The sequence below is a fragment of the Pantherophis guttatus genome, chromosome 1 (genome assembly GCF_059756535.1).
Source record: "Pantherophis guttatus breed Tessera chromosome 1, ASM5975653v1, whole genome shotgun sequence".
Taxonomy (NCBI): domain Eukaryota; kingdom Metazoa; phylum Chordata; class Lepidosauria; order Squamata; family Colubridae; genus Pantherophis; species Pantherophis guttatus.
In genome coordinates this window covers 98,753,383-98,781,055 of record NC_142063.1, presented here as the reverse complement: position 1 = coordinate 98,781,055, position 27,673 = coordinate 98,753,383, and the positions used below count along the sequence as shown (strand labels likewise).

General features: G+C 36.2%; 2 protein-coding genes and 1 long non-coding RNA gene across 7 annotated transcripts in view; 1 reads left to right on the top strand and 2 right to left on the bottom strand.

The window, feature by feature from the left end:
* Positions 1–220: 220 nt before the first annotated feature.
* TMEM9B (TMEM9 domain family member B) lies at positions 221–13,767 on the bottom strand. The gene is made up of 5 exons (XM_034417048.3): positions 12,128–13,767; positions 9,425–9,516; positions 6,276–6,384; positions 4,743–4,877; positions 221–1,040 (listed from the first exon to the last, which is right to left on the bottom strand). Exons 1-5 carry the CDS (start codon positions 12,209–12,211, stop codon positions 885–887), a joined length of 576 nt encoding a protein of 191 aa, XP_034272939.1. The 5' UTR covers positions 12,212–13,767; the 3' UTR covers positions 221–884.
* On the top strand, positions 11,932–24,895 carry LOC117665313 (uncharacterized). The gene is made up of 3 exons (XR_004591306.3): positions 11,932–12,035; positions 15,203–15,243; positions 24,627–24,895. It is a non-coding gene; the product is annotated as an uncharacterized LOC117665313 (long non-coding RNA).
* Positions 24,816–27,673, bottom strand: part of NRIP3 (nuclear receptor interacting protein 3) — a 41,416-nt gene continuing 38,558 nt past the window's right edge. For all 5 annotated transcript variants that reach the window (XM_034417045.3, XM_087879012.1, XM_034417044.3 and 2 more), the window contains one exon: positions 24,816–27,557. In XM_034417045.3, coding sequence (XP_034272936.1) covers positions 27,542–27,557 — 16 coding nt within the window. In that variant the 3' untranslated portion in view covers positions 24,816–27,541. The remainder of the gene's footprint in view (positions 27,558–27,673) is intronic.

The window sequence follows — 27,673 nt, the reverse complement described above, 5'->3', positions numbered from 1 at the left end:
AAGCATTAGATAAAAAACTGTACAGCATTTATTTCAAATAACTAGGGAAATAACGTTGTGGAATCGTTCTAAGTTTAATAGTTTCATCCTTTGACTTCTTATGGGTACCAATTATAGTGGCCTAATAGCCAAAATGGATTGCAGATAGGGTTTCAGATCAGATACGAAACAATAATGCTATAAAAGGTGTGATTTAAAATAAATAAATCTACCTCTGATATCAATATTCTGAAGACTTTATTTGCATTCCATTATCAAGCTAATTTTAAAAAATAATTATCCACAAACTATTGAAATTTACATGAAATGCAGATAATCACACAGAATTTTTAGCAAGCAACGTAGAAGGTCCAATTCCAATTGTACTAAGTCTGTACCTTTAGTTAATATGTCAAGCTTCTAGCTTACCAATTATCTCTGTACATGTAAGGCCTACCTTATATTTATAGAAGCAAGCTAACAAGCCGATAGAAATATAATTTAACAGTTCAAAGTTTTGGAAGTGATAGCTATATGTACAACGTACAGCAGGTCATAAGAAAACAACGTATTTACAAAAGATTTCATATGTAGATCACTTGTAGCATACATGCTGCACATTCTTCTTCAAATTAATGTCAACCTCATTTAAGAACCATAGACAATTTTCTCTCCATTTCATAAGGATCACGCAAATAATTGCTTATATTTTATTAGTAAAAGCAATTCAGTATGTACAGAGATTTTGGCTTATTAAAAGATTTTCAGATCTTCCATTTGTGTTTGTGCTATCTTTGTTGTTAAGATGCAAAAACAAGCTTTCTGGTGTGTCATTTCGGGAAGACAGAGGTCAGTGATTTATTTTAGCATATTTCAATCAATATCTTGGAGATGTCACTGGTATATTAACTGAGCACAACATGGCGATCAAATACAGATTTACGCTGTTCTTGGACTTGGAGTTTCCATCGCTGCTGGGCATATTCAACTTTGTTCAACATGTTGGCCCTGCTTCGGGAACGTGCCAACACATCATGAGCATTTGCAAAAGGCTGGTGATCCTGAAATGAAGAAAATATTTTTATTAAATATTGCTCAGTATTTCCAAGCTAAACATGCATTGACAGATATATCCTAATGACACACACAACACACACACAAAAACACAGGGTGTGGGGGAGAGGAGGAGAGACTGAGACTCTTAACATCATGAGGAACAAATATATAGAAAGTTTCAACAACTGAATTCCAGGCCCAATTGTGGTCATTAGTTGAAGACTATCTGTATGTGAAAACACCCAGTTTTAGCATAATGTCAACTAATAGCACTATATATGAGTTTCCAAGACAAAGAACAAAAAAGGCAATAAAATTGTAGATATTCATATAACAATCACTCTGAGTGTTCGTTATTAGAATTTAGGATTAAGCACTAGAGGGACGTTACACAACCTGACTGCAAATATAAAATAATGGACAGCTAGAGAACTATTTAGCCCTACACATCAGAATGGAGGAGGCAACTGCAGAATGTGTGGTCACTCCTCTCCCAAAAGGAATAACTGTTAGAAAGGATGGAAATCTAAACCCATCAATAGGGAAGAAGAGCCCTATTTTTCCCTCTTTCCTTTTTTTTTTTTTTTTAACAATTCTACTGCAAAATGACGTGCATTTATAGTGTCTTTGGATATTGATACAACACTTAGAATTATTCTTCTTTCTGTAAGAGGGTATTCAAATTTAAATAGCCAGTACTATGTGACTTCGCAAAGTCTCTGTGTTATTTACTAGCAATACCTATTGTGAAGTTGTTTGGAATATTCACTCCATGATGTCAAAGAATACCAACATACATAAGTTTACATTCAATATCTTAATAAAAAGCAAAAATACAGCTGCTTAGTTGACAAAATACCAAGAGAATTATGTGTTTATATTAAACATTCAAATCTTAGGCATTTTAAAGAATAAATGCAATCCATAAACATGGACATTTACTATCAAATGCTAATACACTTTAAATGTTTTGAACACTATGTTTAAAGGTATGATTTAGAGAAGGTCATGCTAATTATTTACGTAACAATTTTATATTTCAAACTGCTTCACATTTTAATTTATTGGATTATTCAAGACTTCAGCATTACTATGAAATAGAAATCCACCAAATTATGAATCTGACATCTTTGAAAAAAATTCATATCATGGTTTTTGTTTAAGACCCATATGAATATCAGGGATTAATTTATGTTTCTATTGAAATTCACAAGAAAATTAGCTAGATATAGAATAAATAATTGAACAAGTTTGTTCCTTCTTGTATCTTGATGTTAAAGTAAAATAGTTTTAGGAATGACATGGTTTTATAATGAAGTCACAGCAAAGTAGGTAGGACTGAGGATACAACAGCACATGGTCACAATATTATTAAGCAAGCAGAACAGCATCTGCTAGCAGGAAGACTTTTTCCATAACCCTTTCTCTTTTGGACAGTTTGGGGGCCCTGTGGAAAAGATGTAGAGGATGTCATGGTGGGCCCTCTGGAATAATGGCAGTCTCCTAAGCAACAGTACATGATGATTCATGCAACACTGTATATAGCTCACTGGAATGAACCAGCAATATTAAGAGAACATTTAGAACCAGGAACCAGGATTTTTTCCCCATGGGCTTCATTGAATTGAATACATTCAAAAACAGATTGACTACTATGGTTTGTAATATATTTTCTAGCAATTACTGCATCATATAAACTCAGGGAAAAGGCAAATAGGAGCACATTTCTTCATAACTATGCCAAAAATCTAATTATTCAAATTCAGAAAGTTTAGGTATTGTAAATATGTCTAGTTGTTTCCAAATTTAATTTGATAATTAGAATGATCAACTAGCACAACTTCCAGAACGCAGAATATTTATATATTTTCTGCATTATTTTGTGTCAAAAACCAAATGTTTAATCTTTCTGTGTATTGCTTCTTTATTAATACCAGTAACACAGAATTGAAGCATTTAAATTTACATCTCCAAATTAACTTTTCAATAAAACCTGATTTCTAAATTGCTACAGTAAAAATTTTTAGTTCAGATCATGAGATACATATATCTAATTATTTTTCAAATGAAGAGATATATGACTTACAATTATTATTTAATGTCCTATTAAGATACAGTCATTTCATTCTGTATATGCTTTTTAAACTTGTTTTTTTCTGCCATGTATTTTCATGTTTATACTTGGCAGAATTTGTGACATTTTATTTTCTTCAGCTATTTGAAAACGCTGGCATAAAACTACTTAAATAAATATATAATACTAATGTTAATATTAAAATATAGCAACAACATAACATGGACTGGTGGTCACATTTATTAACTGATATTTGTAATTTTTAGACAATCCCATCTGGTATTAATAATTTCCATACATTTTGCTATAGACATTTTTAAATATTCTGGTTATTTTTCTTCCTAATGAACTTCTAATAATACATTAAGTTACTTTTTATTTAGACAGATAATGATCCAACATGATGGTCAGGAATGTGCTTACTAGACTTTGCCTAAGTTTGTTATACGTATTATTTTTTCAGCAAGTAATACAGTCCATTAAATACCATTGTGCCTCCACTATTTGTTTTAATTAGCTGTTCCGTAGACCAAATTCCAATGAATTAAAGATAAATAGCAGGCAGGCATGACATTAGATAAGAAAGTATAAGTGGAAATTTGTGAAAATCACTTTCTTGTGCTGCCAGTTAAATGTGCAGCTTAAAAGCCTTATATAGTAAGGTGGATAGAGCTGCTGCTCCACAGGGCTTCAGGCAAATTCTGTGGCATCAGAATACATCAGTCTCTTCATTTCAGCAATGCTAAGGGCAGAGATGAAGGGAGGTAAGATGAATCTGTATGCATAGGGCAGAAGCATGAGGGCCTTATAGTATGACCATACTATGCTGTCACTAAGCAATGCAGACATGTGATGTTTTGCTTAACTACCACTTTGCTTAGCAATGGAAATTCTAGTCCCAATTAGGCTTGTAATCAAAATACTACCTTTAATTACAAATCTAAACATCATCATCTGCATCCAAGAAAGAATGGTGAATGGAGTGTGGCAAGTTTCTACAAATGTTTGTTACAAATATTTTATAGGAAATATCAGGTGACTGGCATAAAGGCCACCAAGTCATCCTTATTTAATAGATTGTCAAATGTTAAAGATGTTAATATAATGTTGAATTATATACCAAAGTTTTGGAATTTGACTGCTTATCATCAGTTAGGGGTCTATCAAGCAAGGGGTGGCTAAAAGAATTATATTAAGAAATTAGAAAAATATTATTCCATGTGTCAAAGAATGATCGTCAGAAATGTCAGATGTACCTCATAAATATCTTGTATTTTTCATATTAAAGAATTCACAGGTAATTATTGATAAGTATAAATACAAAAGTATTTTTCCAGGTTTTTCTTTTCCTTTTTCCTTTGCATTTTAGTTGTACATTTTTTAAAATTAAATATTGCTTTGTCAAAAAATAACAATATTTAAAGAGAAATTCATCATTCTGGAAACAGTGACAATCAATAGTAACCATCATGTTGAAAAATAACTACTATTTTCTCTTCAGCAGTCAATTCTAAAGTCTTAATGAAGATATCTTTCTCAGATTTTAAATCCTGTTTAAACTATCAAAATTAAACCTGTATTGTAATTAGGGAACTCATTACATATGTTTGAATAGATTAAACACAGAACTTACCCCAACATCGTCATCGCTCTGTATTAGCTGTGAATGTCCAAAGAGACGTCTCTTCAGAATTGGTTCTACCATAGTGAGATACACCATATATAGTAGCAGAAGACCCAAAATGGACAAATATATTATGATGGTAATCTATATAATAGAAGACAATATTTCAATTTATGCCATTTAAGATCATATTTATTTGGATTATATAGGCTGTCAAACTAAATTTAAAAGTCTAAAAACTACAACACATCTTATTTTTACTTATTAAATCCCAAAATACAGAAATAAATCAAAGAATTATAATTATGGATTTAGAATGGACTGAAAAAATAACAAGAGACTTTTTTTCTAAGGAGGAGAAGACATAGCAGAAAGATGAAATTCACATTTTCAAGTAATGTTATTATAATTGCATCCAGTTCCCTTGTAAAGCTTAACGTGGCTTTAAAAATTACTGGATACCGGCTAATAAAAGTGAGCGCTGCATTAAATTTCAGATGTTCTTCTAGAAACAATCAAATAAGGTAGGAAACATAAGCAAAAGAAAATATCCAACAGTTTAAGCAGTTTCTTGTACAAATTAAAAGACAATCTTCTTAGAAGCATCATATGCATGCTTAAAGGCAAATGTGTTTGATGTCAGATATACACAACAAGTATGATCAGTCCCAAGCTTGTACACTTGTATAACAAAGGTAATTTTACTGCATACTCAGCAGCATACATAGTATTTTCCAAGTGTATTTTGAACTGGCAAGAAAAAGTTAGTTAGAATGATGTATATCCACTAGGCTCCAAAGTTGTATAACATTAATGCTAAGAAACCAAATCATGTGGACTACAATTGAACTGGCAAGAATTAAGACCAATAAGAAAGAATAATATGTAATGTAATATAATCCAACATGTTTTCAAAACTGAAAACAAAAAAGCAATTCATGACCATGTAAAATGAATGAATGAATTAATTAAAAAAAAAAAAAGAAATCTTAGCAAGTTACAGGAAATAACCCATTTCCCTGAAAATAAGACATCCTGTGATAATAAGCCCAATTGGGCTTTTGAGCGCATGTGCTAAAATAAGCCCCCCCAAAATAAGCCCTCCCTGAAAATATTTAAATGCATGCGCAGCTGATCCCCGCCATTTCCTCTGGTTAGGGAGACAAAGCTGGAAATCAGGTAAGACGTCTTGCTCCACGCGCCCCAAAATAATAAGACCTACCCGAAAATAAGGCCAAGTGCTTATTTCTGGGTTCAAAAAAATATAACACAGGGTCTTATTTTCGGGAAAACATGGTATCATCTTTAGACTTAGATAACGTAACAAAGTAATATATCCTAGCACCTAAGTGCTATGATCAAGTTAATTTGTAAATCAGTAAATTAGTTTTCACAAAAAGAAAAGGAAATTAAATTTTGCAAACATGCCCCGCTTTCACTATTTTATAATTTAACATACTGTTATAATACATGTGGATTTGGGGAAAAGACATTTGAACATTACTTAACAGAATTAAAACAGTAATCAGAGTTATAATTTACTTTTATTGTTTCTGAACTTCTTTCTTCATACTTGCATTCGCAACGCAAGCAATAGGCTTCAACGTCCTGCCCTAGAACTGGCATAGGGTCCACCACATGAAGACAATCACTGCAGGGGAAGGAAAAAATGTTTAGCAGGTATTTAGATAAATTTATACCACTAGAGAAATATTCATTAATAAAAACACATGCTGAATATAACCCTGAATGAAGAGTTAACCAATCTATTATTAATTTGTATGAATGTTAGAAATACTTGACATTTAATCTACATAATACCAGCTTAAATTTTTAATTTGTCTCATTAGTATTTAACCTATTAGAAAATTTGTGGTTTCCAGGAAGCAAACAAATCTGTTTAAATGTCAACATTAGAATGTATCAGCTAAGTGAGCTCAAAAATATCACCTTCCTCTAATCTCACAGCCTTACATCTTTCATCAACTATCATACCTCCTAAATGGTGAGACAGCACCTTTGTTATCTGGAACTGGTAACATCAATAAGGAATGCAAACCACTCAAAGATGAGACTTAGGTACCCTTACCTGCAAATCTATCATGCCCCTAACCTTTTCACTTAAGCCAAATTCTAAAATACAGTAAGAGCATATTACAAGGAATTTCATTTAGCATAAAATCATAGGGCATGCAATAATTTAAGACAAAAACTATAGATTCTATGAAAAAAATCCTTTTTTTTGTGGCAAAAACTATGGAACAACTGAAAGAGGTTTCAAAAGAATATCATTTTCATTAAACAAATGATTGCGGAATAATAGGACTGACTATTTCATCTATGTTTTTCCTTCTATTTTATTAAAGTTATCATAATGTATGATATGCTCCAGACTTCTTTTATAGAATAGCAATTCCTTCTTCCTCATCTATAATATATTTCAGGAGCTTTTAATCCTGTACAGAAAATTCAGTATTCCTGAAGTGGATCTAATCATAATATGAGGCTTGTGGATTGAGGATGTAGCAAATCTGTGAATTGTCATATTATATTTTCATAAGGTATTTTCAGTGATTTAGGACTGATAAGGGGACATGTATACTAAGAGTTCTCAGATTTTGTCTTTTTATATGTCTTCCTGGACCCATTTTCTTCATTTTAGTTATTTTGTAATCCTTTTGATAATTATATCTGTACCAAGATGAGGAGAGAAAGTAGCATATTCCATTCATAACTGCATAACAATGTTGAATAAATTAAAGCTATTCATTATACTACCTGACAAACAAAATATTTTAGTTGAAGCATCTTGTAATTTAAGTACCTCAATAAACTGGATTAATTTAATCCAACCAATTCACCCAATCAGAATAGAGCTGGAAGGTCTTCTAGCCAGCCCCCTGTTCAAGCAGGAGACACTATATCGTTTCAGACAAGTGACTGTCCGGTCTCTCCTTAAAAACCTCCAGTGGTGAAGCACTCACTACTTCTGAAGGCAAAGTCTTCCACTGGTTAATTGTCCTCACTGTTAGGATGTTTCTCCTTAATTCCAGGTTCCTTCTCTCCTTGATTAGTTTTCATCCATTGTTTCTTGTCCTGCCCTCTGTGGCCTTGGAAAATAAATTGACCCCCCTCCTCTTTGTGGCAGCTTCTCAAAAACTAGTATACTGCTATCATGTTCCCCCTAGTCTTTCTTTTCTTTAGACTAGCCAAACCCAAATCCTGCAACCGTTCTTCATATGTTTTATTCTCCAGGCCTTTAATCATCTTAGTTGCTCTTCTTTACACTTTTCCCAAAGTCTCAACATCTTTTTTGTAATGTGGTGACCAAAATTGGATGCAGTATTCTAAGTTTTGGCCTTACTAAGGCTTTATAAGGTGGTATTAATATTTCACGTGATTTTGATTCTATGCCTCTGTTTATACAACCAAGGATTTCATTAGCTTTTTTGTCTGCCGCCGCACAATGTTAACTCATGTTTAAGTGATTGATACTAGGACTCCAAGGTCCCTCTCACAGTTACTGTTATCCCCTATTGGAGAAAAAATAAATTATATGATCTAACACTATTACCAAAAGGAAACTATCCATCATGATAAATAACACCATAGTAAAGGTGCCTGCTGCTAGAAAGTCTTCATGATATGAACACTGCAATAGGGGCAAGAATGGTTTGGCATTCTATCTGAATATCTACTGACTCCCTGTCTTCAGGAGATTTGCTCTTCTCCAGAAGTAGATAACCTAGGACAATAACAAGGGGATGTGGGAACTGAAGTAAAAAGTATCTTAGCTTAGGACCCGATTACTTGAAGGACAACTTGTCTCTCATTGAATCTGCCTAGCAGGCCTAGTTGATCTGATCTGGCAGGGCTGGTGTGCTTTGGGTGCCTTGGATTAAACAATGCCATCTATTCTCTGTAGCAGTGCCAGCCATCAGGAATGAGGTCCCTCCCCCCCAGGGATTTCAATGGACCTTACCCTACTGGTGTTTTGAAGGGCCCTGATAGATTTGGCTTTTCACCCAGATCTTTGGCAAGCATGATTGAAGCTCCCTTTTCTACTTTTTCTTTTTTCTCATTTGGGCTTCTTATCTCTGTCATCTTTGTTCTTTTTTTTTTCCTAATCCTTTTAACAATTTGTAAACTGCCCAAAGATGCTGGGAGTTGGACAGCATATATTATTATTATGCTTGGTCACACAGTTAGCCAGATGTTTAGGCCAGATTTGGCATTTTTATCCATCTACTGAATCAGGCAGATGTTGTTTTGATTATTATTAATCTACAACTACTGTATATCTAAGGGACATTATGGAAGATAATAATCTAAGACTATGAAAAATCAGCCTACAGACATGTATCAGATTTATTTTAAGATCTCAAGTTATATTAAAGGTAAAGATAAAAGTTCCCTTCGCACATATGTGCTAGTCGTTCCCGACTCTAGGGAAAGCATTACATTGCCTTAAATTAAAAAGACTTTAAAATAAATCATTTTAACGCCAAAGTATTTATAAAAAATATTCTGAATGTTATTTCAAATATAATCTTATATTTGACCACAAGCAACTTCAATTTAAGCATCCAGATTTAACAATTTTCTTGATCCAAAATATTTTTGAAATACCAATAATAAATGAGCTATTTAAATTACTCTGATCTCTTAAATATTAACTATCACATACTTACCAGTCCTTCTGTGAAACATTTTTACTAAAAAATTTACCAGCATGGTCTTTGTATGGTGGACATATACATTTACATCGGACATCCTGAGAATTCTGTAAAGGCAAGGTGAATTAAGAATGATTTTGTCAGAATATTAAAAATTAAAAATGCAGGGAAACAGAAATAATTCTGAAGGGTGGTTTTCCAGTACTGATGAAACAAAAGCAGAATAGATGGGGCTAAGACACCTACTCAAAAGAAATGTGTCCAGATAAACGTGTATTGGCTGTTCAGCATAATTAAAGAATCTTTTAAGTAGCATAATCGCAACCCCAACTGAAAGACAAAAATCAATTACAAGATCTCATTTTTAGAGAATATTCAAACTAGAAAAGAGCTCAGAAATGCATTTGCAAGAGTCATCTACAATTCTATTTATTCATAAGCTTTATTTATTCAGAGAGATGCATGGCAATTAAATCTTATTTAGGAGTAAGATATTCAAGGTTTTAAGTGCCTTATCTCATTAATAAATAATTATATTAAACAGGATTAAAATGCAGCTCTACCTATTAACATTATTGAGCTTCAGTTATGGCTAAGTAGACAGTATTATTAACTAAGCATAACCTGACTAGTCATTACACTAAACTATGATTTATTTTAAGCATAGGTTATGGCATACAAATCCAACTAATATATATTTGCAAACAGCAATTTGCAAACAACAAAATTAAAAAGCAGAAGTAGAAAAAAAATGATGATTTCCAGAAACCACCCAAACTTCAGAGGAAAAGGAGAGAATATGAGGAACATCTCTGTGCCTTGGCAACCAAGGAAAATAGGAAAGTGTTGAAGAGGTAACAAAAGAGATTTTGCAGTAGAAGGAGGCACAATATCACCCTTGTGAAGTAGCCTAAACAGGAAGAATGTCCAAATGAAGTAATTCTTCTTTATTGTAAAGTTACATTAACAGAATCTTGCAAGTCTAAAGTTGCCTTTACGGCCCCCGAAAAACTAGGGAGCTACTTACTAAGAAGTTCTATATGTTAGAAGAAACATTTCAACCCATCTTCAATATAAACTCCTTCATAGGATAACTGTGATAAACGATCTAGATATTTCAACTTGCCCAGAAAGCAGAGTGGTAAATAGTGTTTTATAGAGTACCACATTACCCATGTGTTTGAAACAACAATCCTGTTACCTTCTATGCCCAATTCAGGATAAGATTATGGTATATACAGTCATACGAAATTTAGATCTGAATATCTACATGATCATGTACTTTGCAAACTCATCTGATGCATTAAATATCCAGCAAGGTACTTTTTGTATATCCCAGTGTGGACAGGCTTCAGTGGACTGAAGCATGGTTTTCAGCAGACTCCAGTGTAGATTGTATTATTTTCATAATAGATATATGTTATAGAACAACTTGTTATTAAAGTGGAACTGGCTCCATCCTTGATATAATTTTAACCACTCTTTTATTTTAGAGATTTTCACACTGCTGATTTTAATCATTTTAACTGTACTGAATTTGAAATTGAATTATAGAGATATTAAAAACCATCTATAATGGGAGTATGCAGTACACATATAAATAATTAAAACTATAATATTTAAGCATATACTTAAAATGTCTGACTTTTTACGTGCTTCACGATTGGGTGCTTACAAATTGAATAAATAAAAATAAAGCAATAAAATGTATGTATATGTAATTCCTACTTGCACTATTCAGCTATTATTTCATTCAAAATTAAATTCATCCAAGTTAACTCTTCTTCCACAGATGCATAGATGCAGATAGATACATAGATAAAAAAATTAACATGCAAAGGTCATACACAACCCATTGTGCTTGGTCCTTATCTTGGCTCTATATAGGACTATATATTGAACAAACAGGAACAAATACTATATATATATAGTATATATATATTATATATATGTATTATACATATATGTATGTATGTATGTATATGTATGTAATTATATGTATATAATTTGTTCCTGTTTGTTCAATATATGTATGTATGTATGTATGTATTTCCCATTTTTAAAATTCTCTCTGATACTTTTCCCCCATTCCCCTCAGAGATCCCAATTAAAAGCATTTCAGACTAGAAGAAAGCATTAAATCTCATTTGTAGCCAAATGTACACCAGACAGCCATATCCACCGTCAATAGAAAATTAAAAAAAAAAAACTAACTGGAATGAAATGCTTATTCAAGCCGAGGTTGAATTACAAATTTGAGCATTACAGGCTTAAGCACCTTACTACAAGAAAAAGAAGTGACAAGCATGGGGGGGAGGGGGAGAGAAAGAAAATCGAAGCAACCTGAGATCATAAACACGGGCCTCTTCGGAGAACTATTCTTTCTGTTATTGCCGGCCAGGATATGCCTGGCTTTAGAAATATATAGAAATAACTCTTAAAAGTAATGAGAGACTTTGCTTAAAAGCGAGAAAGGGATAAGAGGGGAGGGAAAGCCGGAAACGAGGCGGGGATGGCAGTTTAAACGACCGGACGTGAACCCCGTTTTGGCCCAAGTTATCCAGGCGGCGGGGCGCTCTGCCTCCCCCGGCTCCGAGAGGGTTTTTGGCGGACGGGAAGCAGGGAGGTAGGCGGACGGACGGACGAGAGAGGGAGGGAGGGAGGGCAGCCTTGAGCTTGGGGAATGGGTTGGAGGGAGGGTGGGGGTGGGGCGCTCACCTTTTCGCCCGTTTCCTGACCCGCCGCCCAGGCCAGAGCCAGCAGCGCCCACAGCAGCGTCCACGCGCCCCTCGGGACCGCCATGGCCGACTTCTGCGCGGATCCTCGGCTTCCTCAGCGCCGCCAAGGCGGGCCCGGAGCCCGCAGCCTCGGCTCTCCGATCATCGAAACTTCCGCCTCCAAAGCCCGCCTCGGACCGGTCTTTCCGTCACGTGGCTCATCGGGCCTTCCGTTTCGGGGAGGGGCGCGGGGCCTCGAGCTGCCCTTCCCCCCCCAACCGGGAGACCAGCCCTCACCCCCGTTGTTTGGCGCTGCCCTTTGGGCAAAAGGAGGCGAGGAAACTCTCCTTGGTAGGGAAAACGGGAATTGTCCCGCGGTATCGCGGGTGTAAACGCCCACGCCACCGCTAGATGGCAGCCTAGACCTAGAGGTGGCTCGTGGGAGCCCCCTAATGGTCACAGGCATTTTTGCAGTCGAGATACGGTAATAAGCACCTGAGGGTAGAACAAGAAGCAATGGGTGGAAACTAATCAAGGAGAGAAGCAACTTAGAACTAAGGAGAAATTTCTTGACTGTTAGAACAATTAATCAGTGGAACAACTTGCCTCCAGAAGTTGTAAATGCTCCAACACTGGAAGTTTTTAAGATGATGTTGGATAACCATTTGTCTGAAATGGTGTAGGGTTTCCTGCCTGAGCAGGGGGTTGGACTAGAAGACCTCGAAGGTCCCTTCCAACTCTGTTATTCTATTTCTATAATTCGTGGAAGCTGCTGTTGCTGGACGCGTGTCCAGCCATAAGGGAGATAGGAGGAGTTTGCTCTCCTTTCCTTCTCCTGGGAGGAGGAGAACCTCCCTTTTACTTAGAAATGAAAATTTGCCTGCAACTTGAAAATTGATATGCCGGCGGCTGCAGGGCAGTTTGCTTACTTATTTGGATATTAGCTTAAGGCTGGACATATCCAGACAGTCATAGTACAAACATTCCTGTTTAATGTATACAGTGACCGGTCAAAATTATGTTGGTCTTCATAGTTGCAGCATTCCCATGGTCATGTAATCATGATTTGGATGCTGGCTCACAATTATAATGTCACAGTGTCCCATGGTCACATTATCACTATTTGAAAACTTTGCTGCCAGCTTCTGTTGAGCGAAATCAATGGGGAAGCCAGCAGAAGATAGCAGGTGGCAATCACAAGGTGCTGTGATTCTGTGGGACTCACTTAATGGCAGTAACTGGGGCTGCTGGAACTGTCACTACACCCACTAAGTGGGTGTAGTGTCATGATGCTAACTATGTCTTACTATTGTTTTGCTTAATGACAGAGTTCCCACTTTTAATTACTTCTTATAAATTAGGATTACCTGTATAGTAGCAGGGGCATATGCTTCTATAACTAGCCCTAAAGTCCATCAAGATAAAATGAATTTATTTTCAGAAATAGAACTATTGTACAAAGAAAACCATTAAGTCATGGCTATCTAAACCATGATTTATCTAATACCATAATGTTTTATATAATATATTATTTTATAGATCACAGTTGACCTCCTGATGACTTATTTAGGAAGATTTATTTTACTTTATTGTAATTTCCTTGATAAAAATCTGAAAGTAACTCACATATTTGATTTAAGGATACCCCTCAAGTAGACTTCCCACTTCCCTCGGATGAATGAAAAACAGCATAATCAAATGCCTGCAACTACTTCCTTGATTGAAGTCATCCATAGATCCCAAAACTTTCTTTGCCAAAGGGATATAGTGTGGCATATTACCAAAAAATAAAAAGCCAGGATCATTTGTCTCATGTAAAAAGAAAAATAGCATTTGCTGCTTGCATATCACATTCCAACTTTTAGCTATTCTAGATAGCGAAAAGATTTGTTTTCTTCTGAAAACAATATTTTCTGCTTATTTTTATTACCATACATCACTTGTAAATAATTGAATTAACATTAATAGTCCAGTGTATGGCCCATCCACTAACCTGTAATAGTTTTCATGCCAGCTTGCACAGGCTGTATTGGGTGAGGAATATGACTATCACTAGTCAGATTTCTCCTTTATCCAATTGTACATTTTACACAATCCCAGTTTTTACCAATAGATATATCAATATAAGTAATAAATATATCAGTAAACGCAATTCAAGGTGCTGGTTGTACTTTTAAAGTCTTTCATAACTTGGAACCAGGTGACCCAAGAGACAATCTTCTCCTAGTAGTTTCTACTCATCCAATTTGATCCTGCAGGTTGAGCATGCTACAGGTTTTGTCAGCTGAGGAATGTTGACTGGTGAGTACTAGGAAAAGTGCCCTGTCTCACCTGGAGGAGCAAGTAGATACTCAAGGAGAGACGGATACCAGTTGGCATGAATGAAACAAAAAGTAGATTAGATGAGGTCTAAAAGTGAAAATATTATCTTGATCTCATATTCTCATCCTTTTTTCCACTGTTTTTGACCAATCTTTACCTCTATTGTCATCTAATATTTATTTTTCTGTTGGGTCCTTGGTGCTCTGAGATTGATGATTTTCTTTTAGACATTTCATTACCCAAATTACCGGTAAGTAACCTCATCAATGCTGGTAAGGAATGGGGTTTGCTCTTATTTTTATATACTACAGGCTTGCTTTGTCAGTGTTGGTGGGAGTGGTCTTGTGGTTCCTTGATTAGGCTGTTGTTTACTGTTATCTTCTTTGTCTGCATGGTAGTTGCTTGATAGGGGTATTGTTTACTTCTTGATTGTTGGTCTAGTGTTAATCTTGGTGTTAATCTCTGAGTGTTGATTGCTGGTGGTTGGCATTTTGGTCTTTTTGTTTCCTTTTTGGCTTTTTCATTGTCTCCTTTGAGTGGTATGTAGACATTGACAAGTAACACTGACAGGACAAGCCATTAGAATATAAAAATAAGAACAAACCCTACTTCCTTTTAGCATTGATGGTGTTACCAAGTTTGGTAATGAAATATCTGCAAGCAAACCACCAAGCTCAGTGAGCAGTAAGGACCCCAGAGTACAGCACTGAGCTACAGATACTCTCTTTTATCAGTATTTATTTTTCTCTTCCAGATAGCAGGTTGCCAGGAAGAAATAGACAATTGTTACTAAAGGTCAGTACTGATTGCTTGCAAATGACTTTTGAAATTAATCTGAGGGCCTAGGATTGCATATGGCTCATTAGCCACCAGCTGCTCACACCTGGCCTAGTTTTTATTTTTCTGTTTTCTACCAATTGATACATTTTTTAATCTCACTAAGTATGGAAAGAGCCTTGTAACAGCTGGATAAAATATGGATATTTTGTGGAATGCCACTCAATATCCCTCTGGCAAATGGCAAGACAAATTCTTCTTGCTAGTTTCTTTTTTCCAGAAAATTTGAGCAAACTTCTGATATAATATAAAATAATGTGCTTAATGGGACTCAATAAATCTCTACGTGCCATATCAAAAATGATAATTAGTATAGAAATAACTAAAGAAATGGCTTCCCCCCCCCAGATTTTAATTAAGCATTTGATCCAGGGAAAAAGTATTAGAAACGTATATGTTTGAACACTATTTTTAAATCAGATGTCTTAAAGATATATATTTAGATCAGTCTCCCATCTAAGTACCATTATCAAACCAGTTCAGTTTAGATTTCCTGATTAACCAATGTTGGCTAGGTGTTGCCAGCAGCTTAAACATTTACAAATACTGCATGGCCAAAACTAGGTCTCTAAAGGTAGCTTGATATTGTACCTTGGCCTGGCAAAAATTTGCTCTCTCTTGTGTAAAAATCTAGTTTAAGAAACTATTTTGTGGAATGTTTGCTTCTAATTCTGAGCTTTGGATTCTTCAACTAAGAAATGAAATATATTTTGCTTATTCCAAAACAGTTGCTAAGAATTTGCAACCCTTTACAATCTGTAGCCTTACTGATTATACTTCATTACCTATTAGTGTGACTAAATGTGTGCGCATTTCCAAAGGTGTTGCAAAGAGAAAGCAGAACAACCCATTTTAAAATCAATTAATTGCATTCATTATTTCCTGTAGTTGGAAATTACAGCAACCCACTCTCCCAATCTTTCAGCCACTTTTCAGTTATGCTGACAATCTTGCTTTTGTATAAATAATGTTCATGCCAAGAAACTGAAAAAGAACAGGTAATGTTTTTCTTTGAATTTACCATCTCAAAAGCAAATAACATCTCCCATGTAGGAAAAAAAATTAAAACAGCTTTGTTTAGAATATTAAGAATCTTCAATTAATACAGTACAAATATTTTTGTATCAAGATAACATAATGTATTAAAATTTATAACAATGTAATAAAGCTGAAAAAGAAATCATCCATTATCTATATGTCTTTCCATTCTGAAAGTTGTATAATCCAATCTAGAAGGGCTTTGAAGGGGGCAGAGGTCGACCCCAAGGCGCCTAATTTGTGGGGTGCCACAGGGGTTGGTCCTCTCGCCCCTCCTGTTCAACATTTATGTGAAGCCGCTGGGCGAGATCATCCATGGCTTCAGGGTGGATTTCCATCAGTACGCTGATGATACTCAGCTGTACATTTCCACCCCGGGCTACCCCAATAATGCCCTTGAAGTGATGACCCAGTGCTTGGAAGTTGTATGGATCTGGATGGGGAGGAACAAGCTCAGACTCAACCCCTCCAAGACCGAGTGGCTGTGGTTTCTGGCATCCCGTCATAGTCAGTTGACTCCATCACTGACTATTGGGGGTGAGATCTTGATCCCCTCAGAGAGGGTTCGCAACTTGGGTGTCCTTCTGGACTCGCAGCTGTCTTTAGAAGACCATCTGACGGCTGTGGCTAGGAGGGCTTTTTATCAGGTTCACCTGATTTACCAGTTGCATCCCTTTTTGGACCGGGACTCCCTACGCACAGTCACTCATGCCCTCGTCACCTCCCGTCTGGACTATTGTAACGCTCTCTACGTGGGGCTCCCCTTGAAGAGCACCCGGAGGCTCCAACTGGTCTAGAATGCGGCCGCGCTGGTAATTACGGGAGCGACTTGACGCTCCCATGTAACACCGCTCCTGCGCGAGCTGCACTGGCTCCCGGTGGTCTTCTGGGAGCAATTTAAAGTGCTGGTTGCCACCTTTAAAGCGCTCCATGGCTTGGGACCTGGGTATTTACGAGACCGCCTTCTGCCACCAATAGCCTCCCATCGACCGCTACGCTCCCACAGAGAGGGGCTCCTCCGGGTGCCGTCGGTTAGGCAATGTCGGCTGACAACCCCCAGGGGGAGAGCATTCTCTGTGGGGCCCCCTACCCTCTGGAATGAGCTGCCCCCGGAGGTTCGTAGGATTCACGACCTTTGTACCTTTCGTCGCGCCCTAAAAACACTATTATTCCAACAAGTAGGGCTGGCCTAAATAATAATAACATTTTACTATTTTAATGGGTTGTTTTATTAGAGTTTTTTGGCCAATTTATTTAATTGTTTTAAATTGCTTTTATTTATTTTTATTTATTTATTTATTTGTTTAAATTTCTATACCACTCTTCTCCAATATAGGACTCAGGGCGGTGAACAGCCGAAAATAAAAACAAGACATACATACAAAACATACAAAATCTAAAAACTGATTAAAATAATTAAATCTTTTGGCCGTGATTAAAACAATTCCAATTTAAAATCAGTTTAAAATTTGACTCAAGCCAGCCCAGCTAGTTGAAATAAATGGATTTTCAGGGCCCGACGAAAAATCCGGAGGTCTGTTATTGTACGTAACTCTGGGGGGAGGTTGTTCCAGAGGGTGGGTGCCACCACAGAGAAGGCTCTCCCCCTGGGGGTCGCCAGCCGACATTGTCTGGCGGACGGCACCCTGAGGAGGCCCACTCTGTGTGAGCGTACTGGCCGGTGGGAGGCTATTGGTGGCAGAAGGCGGTCTCGTAAGTACCCCGGCCCTAAGCCATGGAGCACTTTAAAGGTGGTCACCAATACCTTGAAGCGCACCCGGAAGACCACCGGGAGCCAGTGCAGCTCGCGCAGGAGAGGTGTCACATGGGAGCGCCTCGTCGCCCCCATAATCCCCATAATTTTAATTTTTATATTGTCATGGTTTTAGTTTTGGCTTCACACCGCCCTGAGTCCTTCGGGAGAAGGGCGGTATAGAAATTCAATAAAATAAAATAAATAAATTTGTCCAAATCTTCTGCTTGTCCTGGAGATCTGTAGAAACTATTTTATCTAATCTGGAGACTATCTTGCAAGCCAACATTGCTGCTGTACATATTCCACCAACTAGGAGCCATGTATGTACTTAATGTTGGTACATAATGGCCATCTACTGGGTTTTGCTGCCTCACCATGTAATATTTTGCCCCTGAAGACTAACAGCTAAAGATGTTTCCTTATATTTTTGTATCTACTACTCCAAGGTGATTTTAATGCTAATATGCTGGCATTTGGGTGTGAATTTTCCAGTGTAGTCATGAAGTCAGCGTGTCAGGCTTGAAAATTCACTGGATTAACTATCTTCTCATTTATTCCAGCATCTTAAATTCAGACTTCAGAACTTCTCCTGTGACAGCAGTTTGTACAATGTTTTTGATTAATAAACCCTAAGAATGTACAATTCTAAAATGTGTACCATTGTATTGATATAATGTCATGACCCTCCTAAGGTTTGAGCAAAGCATGCCCTACTTTCTCTGCATTTCCATGACAACTATTTGAAAGAAAGCTCCCATTTCAATTTTCACATTCCTTCATTGTATCTCACAGCTGCATTCAACTTGAGAGTTTTTTCTGCCAATTATTCACCAGTTTTTTAAAACTGAAATACAGTTAATTTATATGTTAGTGGCTAAAGAAATGAAGACTAGAAAAGCATATTATATAAAATATCTAGCAGGCCATAATATCCCATATATACCAAATATAGAGTCTAGGGGTAGAAGCCAGAACCAATCACATGTTCTTGAAGGGGATGTAAATCCTAAAATAAGTTTTAATGTTAGCTTTTATGGCAGAGAAGAGGCAGATGATGACATTCAATTCTGGATTTTATTTGGCACAGTCAAGCAGCCAAGAGGACAGGCTGTCTGGGAACAGTTTGTAAATCATATTGATAAACTTACAGGAAAAGCAATGTATAACTCATAAAAATAGAAATTGAATACCTGCCTCATCACACATGCATTATTAAAATGTTAAATGGAAGTGGATAAGGGGGAATTGAGGGAGTCACATGGATGAATTTTATATAAGCATATAGATATTACAAGCTAAACCACAATTTATTAAATAAACTAAATTGGCTGACTTCATAAAATACATTGCACCATTAATTGTGTGGTATATATAAAATTGGTCAGATTTATTCCACATTATACCAATATGAAACAACTAACATTATCACTTAGCACAGTGTATAACCCTAAGAGCTATTAGTCACATGAATTATAGGCAAATTTCCATTTATTTTCATAAATTTCCATTATTTTTTACTTTAATATTCATAAAAAAATGCAAATGTGTAAAAACTATTGTAAAATATATGTGTGAAATTAATGAAAGTTTTGTGCAGATCTGCACAGCAGGATTCTATTTCTAAATTCTTTCAATTGTATTTAATGTTCAACTTAGTACATCAGTACAACTGGTAAATTCTGAAGCTTGTACAATGTGGGATACTTATTTGTCTTCTAACCACCTCAGTAGCCTGATGTATTTTCATGCTATTCGAACAGGACTAAACTATCTTTTCAAAATGCTAAATATATGTAACTTTGAAAACACCAGGGATTTCTGGTGCAATGATGTCCTTTCCTGTCCGTGCTTCTGTCATTAAGCTAGGAGAATAGAAAGAGGATTCATCTACACAGCTCACTTTCTTCCTTGAGGTAGGAAGAAAGTAAATCGATCTAAAATTCACTGGTCTCACAGGATTCCTCTTTCTGCGCCTCCAGAACGAGGCTGGCATGGTTACTACCCTGCTGCAACCAATAGGAGTGATTATAGTTTTTTTTTCCCAATCAAAAACAGAGGTAAAGAGACAGTAAAGAGGAGACTAGCAAAGGAGGGCAAGGATCTACACTTGGCCTGGATGATTGACATGCAGACAGGCAAAGAAAGAAGATGGTGGTGGAAAAGCTAAGAAGGGAGGCTGAGAGCCAATGGTGGGCTCTGAGGTACCTATTAAGGCTAAATCAATAGGAATAATAACTTTATGGAAAAACCTGCTTTGTCTTCCTTCAGAAGGAAATACAAGGTATGCAAGAGAGATTTCTATCCACTCTGGAAGTAAAGATTAAAATGGCCTAGGAGGAATAGAGACAGACAGAAAGGAGAGATTATGCAGGGAGCCAGGGTTTAGATTAGATTAAAAAAATGGAAAAAAACATCCTGTAAGAAGACAAATTAGTCTGTATTTCTGAAGGAAAAAAAAGAGCTACATAGAGGATATGTCTGCAAAATCCCCAGGAAATGAACGTGACTAAGAGTTGATGGAGACTTCATATTTTTCTAAGAAATAAATACAATTGCTCCTGCAACTACTTTCAAAGTTGGAAGAGCATAAAAATATTTTATAGAGATTTGATACAAAAACAAATCCCTTGGATTGGAAAGAGATATAATTAGATTACTATGTTTACTATCTTTATCAAAAACTGCTATATTCCTGTTCCGTAGCATAGGGTTTTTTTTAAAAAAAACTGACCCAAAATATTTTAGCCAAAATTCAAAGTTCTTGCCCGGCCTTTTCATGCTGTTGCATACAAATTTGATGGTGTTCTCCAGTGATAAGTATATGACTCATGGGACTTGGCATTTACTTCCAAGTACCCCTGCAGTTGGATTATAAGAGTATTGATATCTGTTCCATCTCAATTTGAGCCATAGATTGCAAAATCTGCCTTGAACAAGTTTTATTTTTAAAGGCAAATACTAACTGGTGAATATGCCATGCTTACTTGAATATGAGGAACAGGTTATTTGCAAATGACATTCAAGTTTATTTCACCAGGCAGAAAACAGCAGGCAGGCAGCAGCAGAGTCCCAGATTTCCTCAGTTGCAGTTCTTGAACTCAGCATGTGCCCAATCATAATTAAAATATCATGAAATTGACATGGAAAATGCCAAATTAATTAACTCTAACACAGAGGCCATTTTTAAATTGAATAATCCTTTCTGTTCCATGAAGTCAGGTGGAATGTTGCAAGATCTTTCATCAAGCTAAAAATTGCATCTCTACTGACAATGCTAGAGCTGAACAAAAAGGCTTTGCAAAGTGGTATTATTGTGGGTATCCACGCCTAACTGCCAGGCCTTTGAAGGAATCCAGACAGGAAACCAAAACAATGAATACTCGTGTGACCTTTCTTTTAAGGTAACAGAATTCTTCAAGTCTGAAAGTGCTTCCCTACTCCTTGCCTTCACTTTCCGGAGAATTTGGGAGGGTCCCTTCTGACCATTTTCCCCATCCCATTCCTCCTTTGGACTCAGATTTCATTTATTAGGATTGCCTAGCCTGTGACTCTTTCTCTGGTCTCCCAAGGTTATTCTCACAGCCCATTAAATTAGCCCCGATGACATCAAAATGCAATGCACATTACATTTTCATGATGTAAGCTCCACCATTTATACTTGTGTGTGTCATGGTATAAGCATGTAAATGCGAGTAGATAAATAGTACTTAAATGGAGAGGAAACAGCACTCTGTGATGTCATACTGGCCACATGACCATGGACATGTCTTCAAACAGCGCTGACTCATGGCCTTGAAATAAAGATGAGTGTTGCCCTCTATATACGGCAACAATTAATGGAGTAAAATCTGCACAGATTCCTTTTTTCCCTTTTCCTTGTCATGATGTAAGTGTATATCTAGCATTTGCATAGTAACATCACAAGGCAATTTTGATCACGTGCCTTCTGTTATTGCAATGCTCTCTTGAAGTCGACTGGGCCTCTTGGAAAGATGTGCTAATAAGACAATCATCTTTCATTATTCTTTATAATTAAGCTCCTAAATAAAAACAGCTCTTTTCTCAATTGGCAAATTCCTTTGGAAAGCTTATTTCTTAGCACTATTGCAAACATATTCAGGTTTTATTTTCAGAGGGATATTCTGACTTCACAGAAACCTGGGCCTAAATGGACATTACTGTTGACAGTTGACTGTAGAAGGTAGATCCACACTTTTGATACCTTCATTGGTCAGTTCTAAGACTGATTGCTGTATCTCTTATTGTTTGGTTTCCTTTATATTACATTTTAATTCACTTTTTTCATTGTATTCCTTGACTTTCATTACTAGAGTTTATAGATCATTTCCATATTCAGCTATCAGACTAACGTCATCAGCATAACACAGGTTATTGATGCTTCTTCCTCCAGTTTTAAAATGACATTCATTCTTTTGTAGTCTTTGAATTAGCAATAGCAAATTCTGAAATTGCCAAGAAGACTTTCATGTTGATGAAAGGCTGGCTCACCAAAACACGCACACATTACAAAGAAGAACAATAGTTGAAAAGATAATGGAGACAAGACAAGCATATAAAGTACTTTTAATATAGTCAACCATCTTAGCTCCATTGTCAATGTTATATATAAAGCAAAGAGAATATGTGATAAAATGAAAGATAACATTCTGGCAAGAATCCCTCATAAAAGGCTGAGGAAACTGCATACAAAATACCGAGTAAAGGAATCTAATTTTAGTTCCAGGTATTAATTTGAGAGATTATACTACATCTAATACTCAATGTATTAAATAAGAAATCCAAGCATAAAATACACTGAATGGTTTTTCTGTAGAAAATAAAGTACATGTTGCATTTCAGTGTCTTCTGCAAGAACCATTCTGTCATTAATGGCACAAAACTTAAAATAAGGGCAAGTATGAGGAAATTTAGTGTGCGGCATCCATTTCCTAAGCCCTGCCAAGTTGGGCCAGCCAAAGCAGATGGCAGCAGCGTTTTTCTTTTCATCCCTTTTCAGCCAATTTGGGGTGGGGAATCTTACTTTTTGGCAAGTATAAATGTCAATTTCAAGGCATCCTTTACTTGATACTGTAATGTTAAATATTGGATTTGGATCTAGTTCAAGTCCCCACTCAGTCAAGGAAGTCTGACTGGGTAACTAAATGCCAATAATGCACTTTCAGTTCAAACTGTCTCCTCATAAGGTTGTTACTGGGGGATAAAATTGGGTATAGTGAGACTTCCACGTAACAAACCATTTACTCTCACAGAAAGGCAACTATACAATAAATAAATGTATCTTATCCCCTTAAGCATGCATAAGACTTCAATTTTCGCCTGTTTAATTAAAGCTACAAATAGTAACATTAACTCCGTGTTAGAGCTTTGTTTTATATACTGTAAAGCAGGGGTCCCCAACCCCATTTGTGGACCAGCACCAGTCCATGGCATGCCAGAAACCGGGCCACGCAAACAAGTAAAGCCCCATCTGCAGGATGCAGGCAGCATGTAAAACCACGCCCCCTCTGGTTCATGGAAAAACCTCTCCATGGAACCGGTCCCTGGTGCCCAAATGATTGGGGGCCACTGCTGTAAAGCTAAAGATCAAGGAATCCTACTATCAACATAAATATATATCCAATTGTTTAAAATTATAGTGACATTTGCCCTTAGTCCAGGTAAGACTTTTGCAGACAATTAAAAATGGATCAAGTTCCAATTTCAAGATTGTCAATAAAATAGTAAGCTACAGTAGCATCTTCAGGGCCAGGTCAAAAAAGTCAAGATAATGGCTTGCAACCATGCAATCTAAATCCTGCCCCCTTTTTTTACTGACATCTTACCTAGCACCATCTTGCTGTTTTTGATCCCTGGCAACATACATGCCTAGCAAGCTCAGACAAGGTAGGAAAACATGCGGAACATGACTTTTAGAATTCCTTAATAGCAGCAGAGTCCTGTGACCCAAAATGGAGCAGTCACCAAAACTATGAGCTGCTGCCTATTGCTCAATGGTGGGGATGCATTAGGGCAATTTACTCGCTGCAGTACCTGGTTGGCACATTTAAAAAAAACAATCTTTGATTTCTCCTACCATGCCATATTTGGTTGTGTTCTGTTTTTGAAGGCTTATCTTGGTGACTGATGGAGAGGCAGGATCCCAAACTCCCATTGCACTTCCAAAAAACCCCATTTTTTTCCAGTGGATTGGAAAGAATAAAAAACGAATGTTAGATGCTGGAGATGTATATAGTGGAATTGACCACCTGCTTAATCCTTCTTGAAGGCATCAGGTCAAGGTTGTTATTAAAACAGCTATTTGACCCTCTGTCTGGTTTAAGGGTTCTTCTTTTCTTGATTTTTAAGCAAAAGGGGCTTGAAAAATTCATGTGAAGTTTTCAAGATTCTGCATCTTCTCTCATGCTTCTCACTTTGTTTGGTCCATGTTTCCTTTTATAGAACAGCTCTGATAGTCATATTGTTTTCTCTTTTTCCATGAGCTAATAGAATACAATCCTCTTACAATCTTTCCCTCACTTTTATGCAGGATGGACTATAGATGTGAAGTTCCTACACATCTCTACAGTCCATCTGTACAGTCACAGAACCACTCCTCACAAAGGAGCTCCATATTTGCCTGACAAAGATGAGGTATTCCGAATCAGCAAAACAGAATAAAAATCACGAGTGAACCCAGTGGATGAGGCTCCTGGCAAGCATTTAAAAATCAGTCATGTATACTTTAACAGAAGTTTATTATATTTTATTTTTGTCAGCACAGTAATAAACACTCAAGTAATAAATTCATGAAACCAATAGCATAGTTACTTAAACAAATATATATTTCTTTTAAACCAGAGATATACATAGTGCAGTTCATCTTGCAAACACAGAATTTTTCTTTTTTTAAAATATATACAAATATTATAAATACTAACCAGAGTAATGACAGACACAAAGAAAAAAATATTTCCACGCACTTGTACTTTGTCAATAATGTCATAGACAATGCTGAACAGATGTTGCCAATCCAACTGCAGAAAGCTAAACTATAACTTATTAAAACACGGACTTAGTGGTCCAGAAATAGATGTATTTTAGATATACTGTAGCATATTCTCTTCAAATGTAGACTGAACAAATCAAATTATAAAAATTGACGTAACTCCAAAAATGTTGGCTATGCATTCATTAGAAATAGCTTCCAGTGCTTTAATTGATTTAATGATAGTTCTTAACAATGTAAATACATATTCAACACAAATTCTTATTTAATAAGATAAGGATGCAATGTATTTTAAACTTTTTGCACCCCATTATAGTGATATTGGCACAGACACACGTAGAGACGCACACACAACTCTACTGAAGCCCCTTTCCAGCAAAGCACTTAATATATTGTAATTAGAAGCATATCTGTGATGCTAACTATATGGCCCATGGAATTCAAGGCTAGTAATCATAGCAACTCAAGCTTGCTATAATGGCTTTAGCTGTACTAAGGACAGAAGCTCAGGAGAAATATATTGATTGAAGAGTAACAGTGATGAAAGATTATCTACAGAACAGCTCCCCATATTCTTAAATAGCAAATGTACTTTAAAACAGCTGCCCAATATATATTGCTTGACACCTTTGTTTGCATGAGTTGGTGTGCAAGCAAGGAATAATTCTTAGGATCATCTTGCCATAATAGTGTGAAGGTAATTAAGTAGCTTTATGCATTTCTATGTGCATGCTGCCACAGTTTTATGACTGCTGCAGCAAACTCCAATTTGCAGACCCACCTTATTGTAGTGGAATCATAAGATGAATGGAAAGTGAATATCCTGTGTGCAAAGTCTCAATATGCTTATTCAAATTCACAGTTAATTAGATATTTCAAAAACAAAACACAAAATGTCACTTTGGAAGTGTGTGTGTGTGTGTGTGTGTTTGTATGTGTGTGTATTACAGCCTTCATGGAAATTTTAAATTACAAAGAGAAAATTACAAAGAGAACAAGAAATATTATTAAATAGTTAACACTGTTTGGTAATTGTTGATATTATTGAGAATCTAGTAGTCATCCATTAGTGAGAAGCCCAAAGAAAGTATGACTAAAAACAGAAACAATGAATATGTTGTCCTAGAAAGACTCTTTCCTGTGACATTTAATACATATACACATATTTATCTTGCTATAATCTATGCTCAAACAGATTCTGAACAAGAAGACTGGATCAGTCTTAAAACACACTTTTAGATTCTTTGGCAAGTATGAGTAGTCAGAAAAAAATACATTACTAGCAATAGACAATCATGATGGATAGATGATCAGGTACCTTGCCATTAAAATGATGCATCCATATTTAAGTCTGGAATGCTAGTAGGCAAGCAAAAAAGGGACCAATTGAATTCTCAAATTTAGCGATATATTGCTATGCAGCAAAATTAATGTATGATTATATTCATATAGTAAATATTAGCATTGAAACTAGCAGATACTGAAATTCTCTTCAAGGCTGTATTGTGATTTAAAAAATAAAATTTGGCTTCCAACTTCTTTCTGTTAACATCAACATTTCATTTGGAAGGAAAGTTCTGAAAATTCTGAGAAATACACAAGGTACATTTGAAAAATACACAGGACTTGATTCAAAGTAATCCTTCTGAGAATAGAAGGGATCTTTTCATTTGTGGGAAGAAATCTGTGAATCTGCTACTGAAAGAAATTAGGGAAGTGATTTCCTGTCTTCCCTAAAGGCCCACTCTCTCTTCTTGCAATCATATACTAGTCTTGAAAGCCAACCAATTCTTTGGAACTTAGAAGAGAGCGAGCAAATTCATGAAAATGGTGCCTCTTTCCTTTTCCACCCAAAGAACAATTTCCATAAGTAAAATGCTACTCAATAAAAACCTTACATCAAGTTGTATTATTACCATCAACTATTATGCAAACTATATTCCTTTGAATAAAAAGAATCCTCCACAATTGTTTGACTTACTCAGATGAAAGAATGATGTCAAACAATTCATTGTTAACCACTGAGAAGTATGCTCTGTAAAGCTGATTAATAGAAACTAATCATAGCAGCTAAACACAATTGGTTCCAAAAAGAATGTTACAAAATTGTCTTCTCCCCAACCCCAATTTTGCAGGAGGCAGTTTATTTCACAAATCCATTTGTAACAAAAATTAGATTTCAGTAGAGTCTGGAAAAATAAATATTTTCATACTTGTATGGCTATACCGAGAACACCATTTTAAAGACTGGACTTAACTGTCCATTTACAGATCATAACCCAGATTTTCAATATGATAAATGAAAGTCTGAAGTTGTCCTAAACTCCTGAAAAATAGATGTTGTTTCATTTAGCTACAGTCTAGCTGTAGTCTAGCAGGTTGAAATTATTGGTACTGACATCTTCTTATTCAACCAGACAGTATTTCTCTTCTCCAAAGTCAGCATTATATTCTCTTCATGCATCAGCAGTGCTGAAATGAGATGAATGTAACAGTCTCTCAAAAGAGTTATTTTTTGCCTTTTCCCCCACCTCCCAACTCTTGGAGCAAGGATATGCCCAGTAGACGCTCTGCTCATGCAATACATC

Excerpts from the sequence above, each read along its gene's own strand:
- TMEM9B (XM_034417048.3), bottom strand. The coding sequence starts at position 12,211 with ATGGCGGTCCCGAGGGGCGCGTGGACGCTGCTGTGGGCGCTGCTGGCT. Across the intron at positions 6,385-9,424 it reads AATGTTTCACAGAAGGACTG|TGATTGTCTTCATGTGGTGG; the intron begins GTAAGTATGTGA and ends CTTCCCCTGCAG. Across the intron at positions 4,878-6,275 it reads GAAGTTCAGAAACAATAAAA|ATTACCATCATAATATATTT; the intron begins GTAAATTATAAC and ends TCTATTATATAG.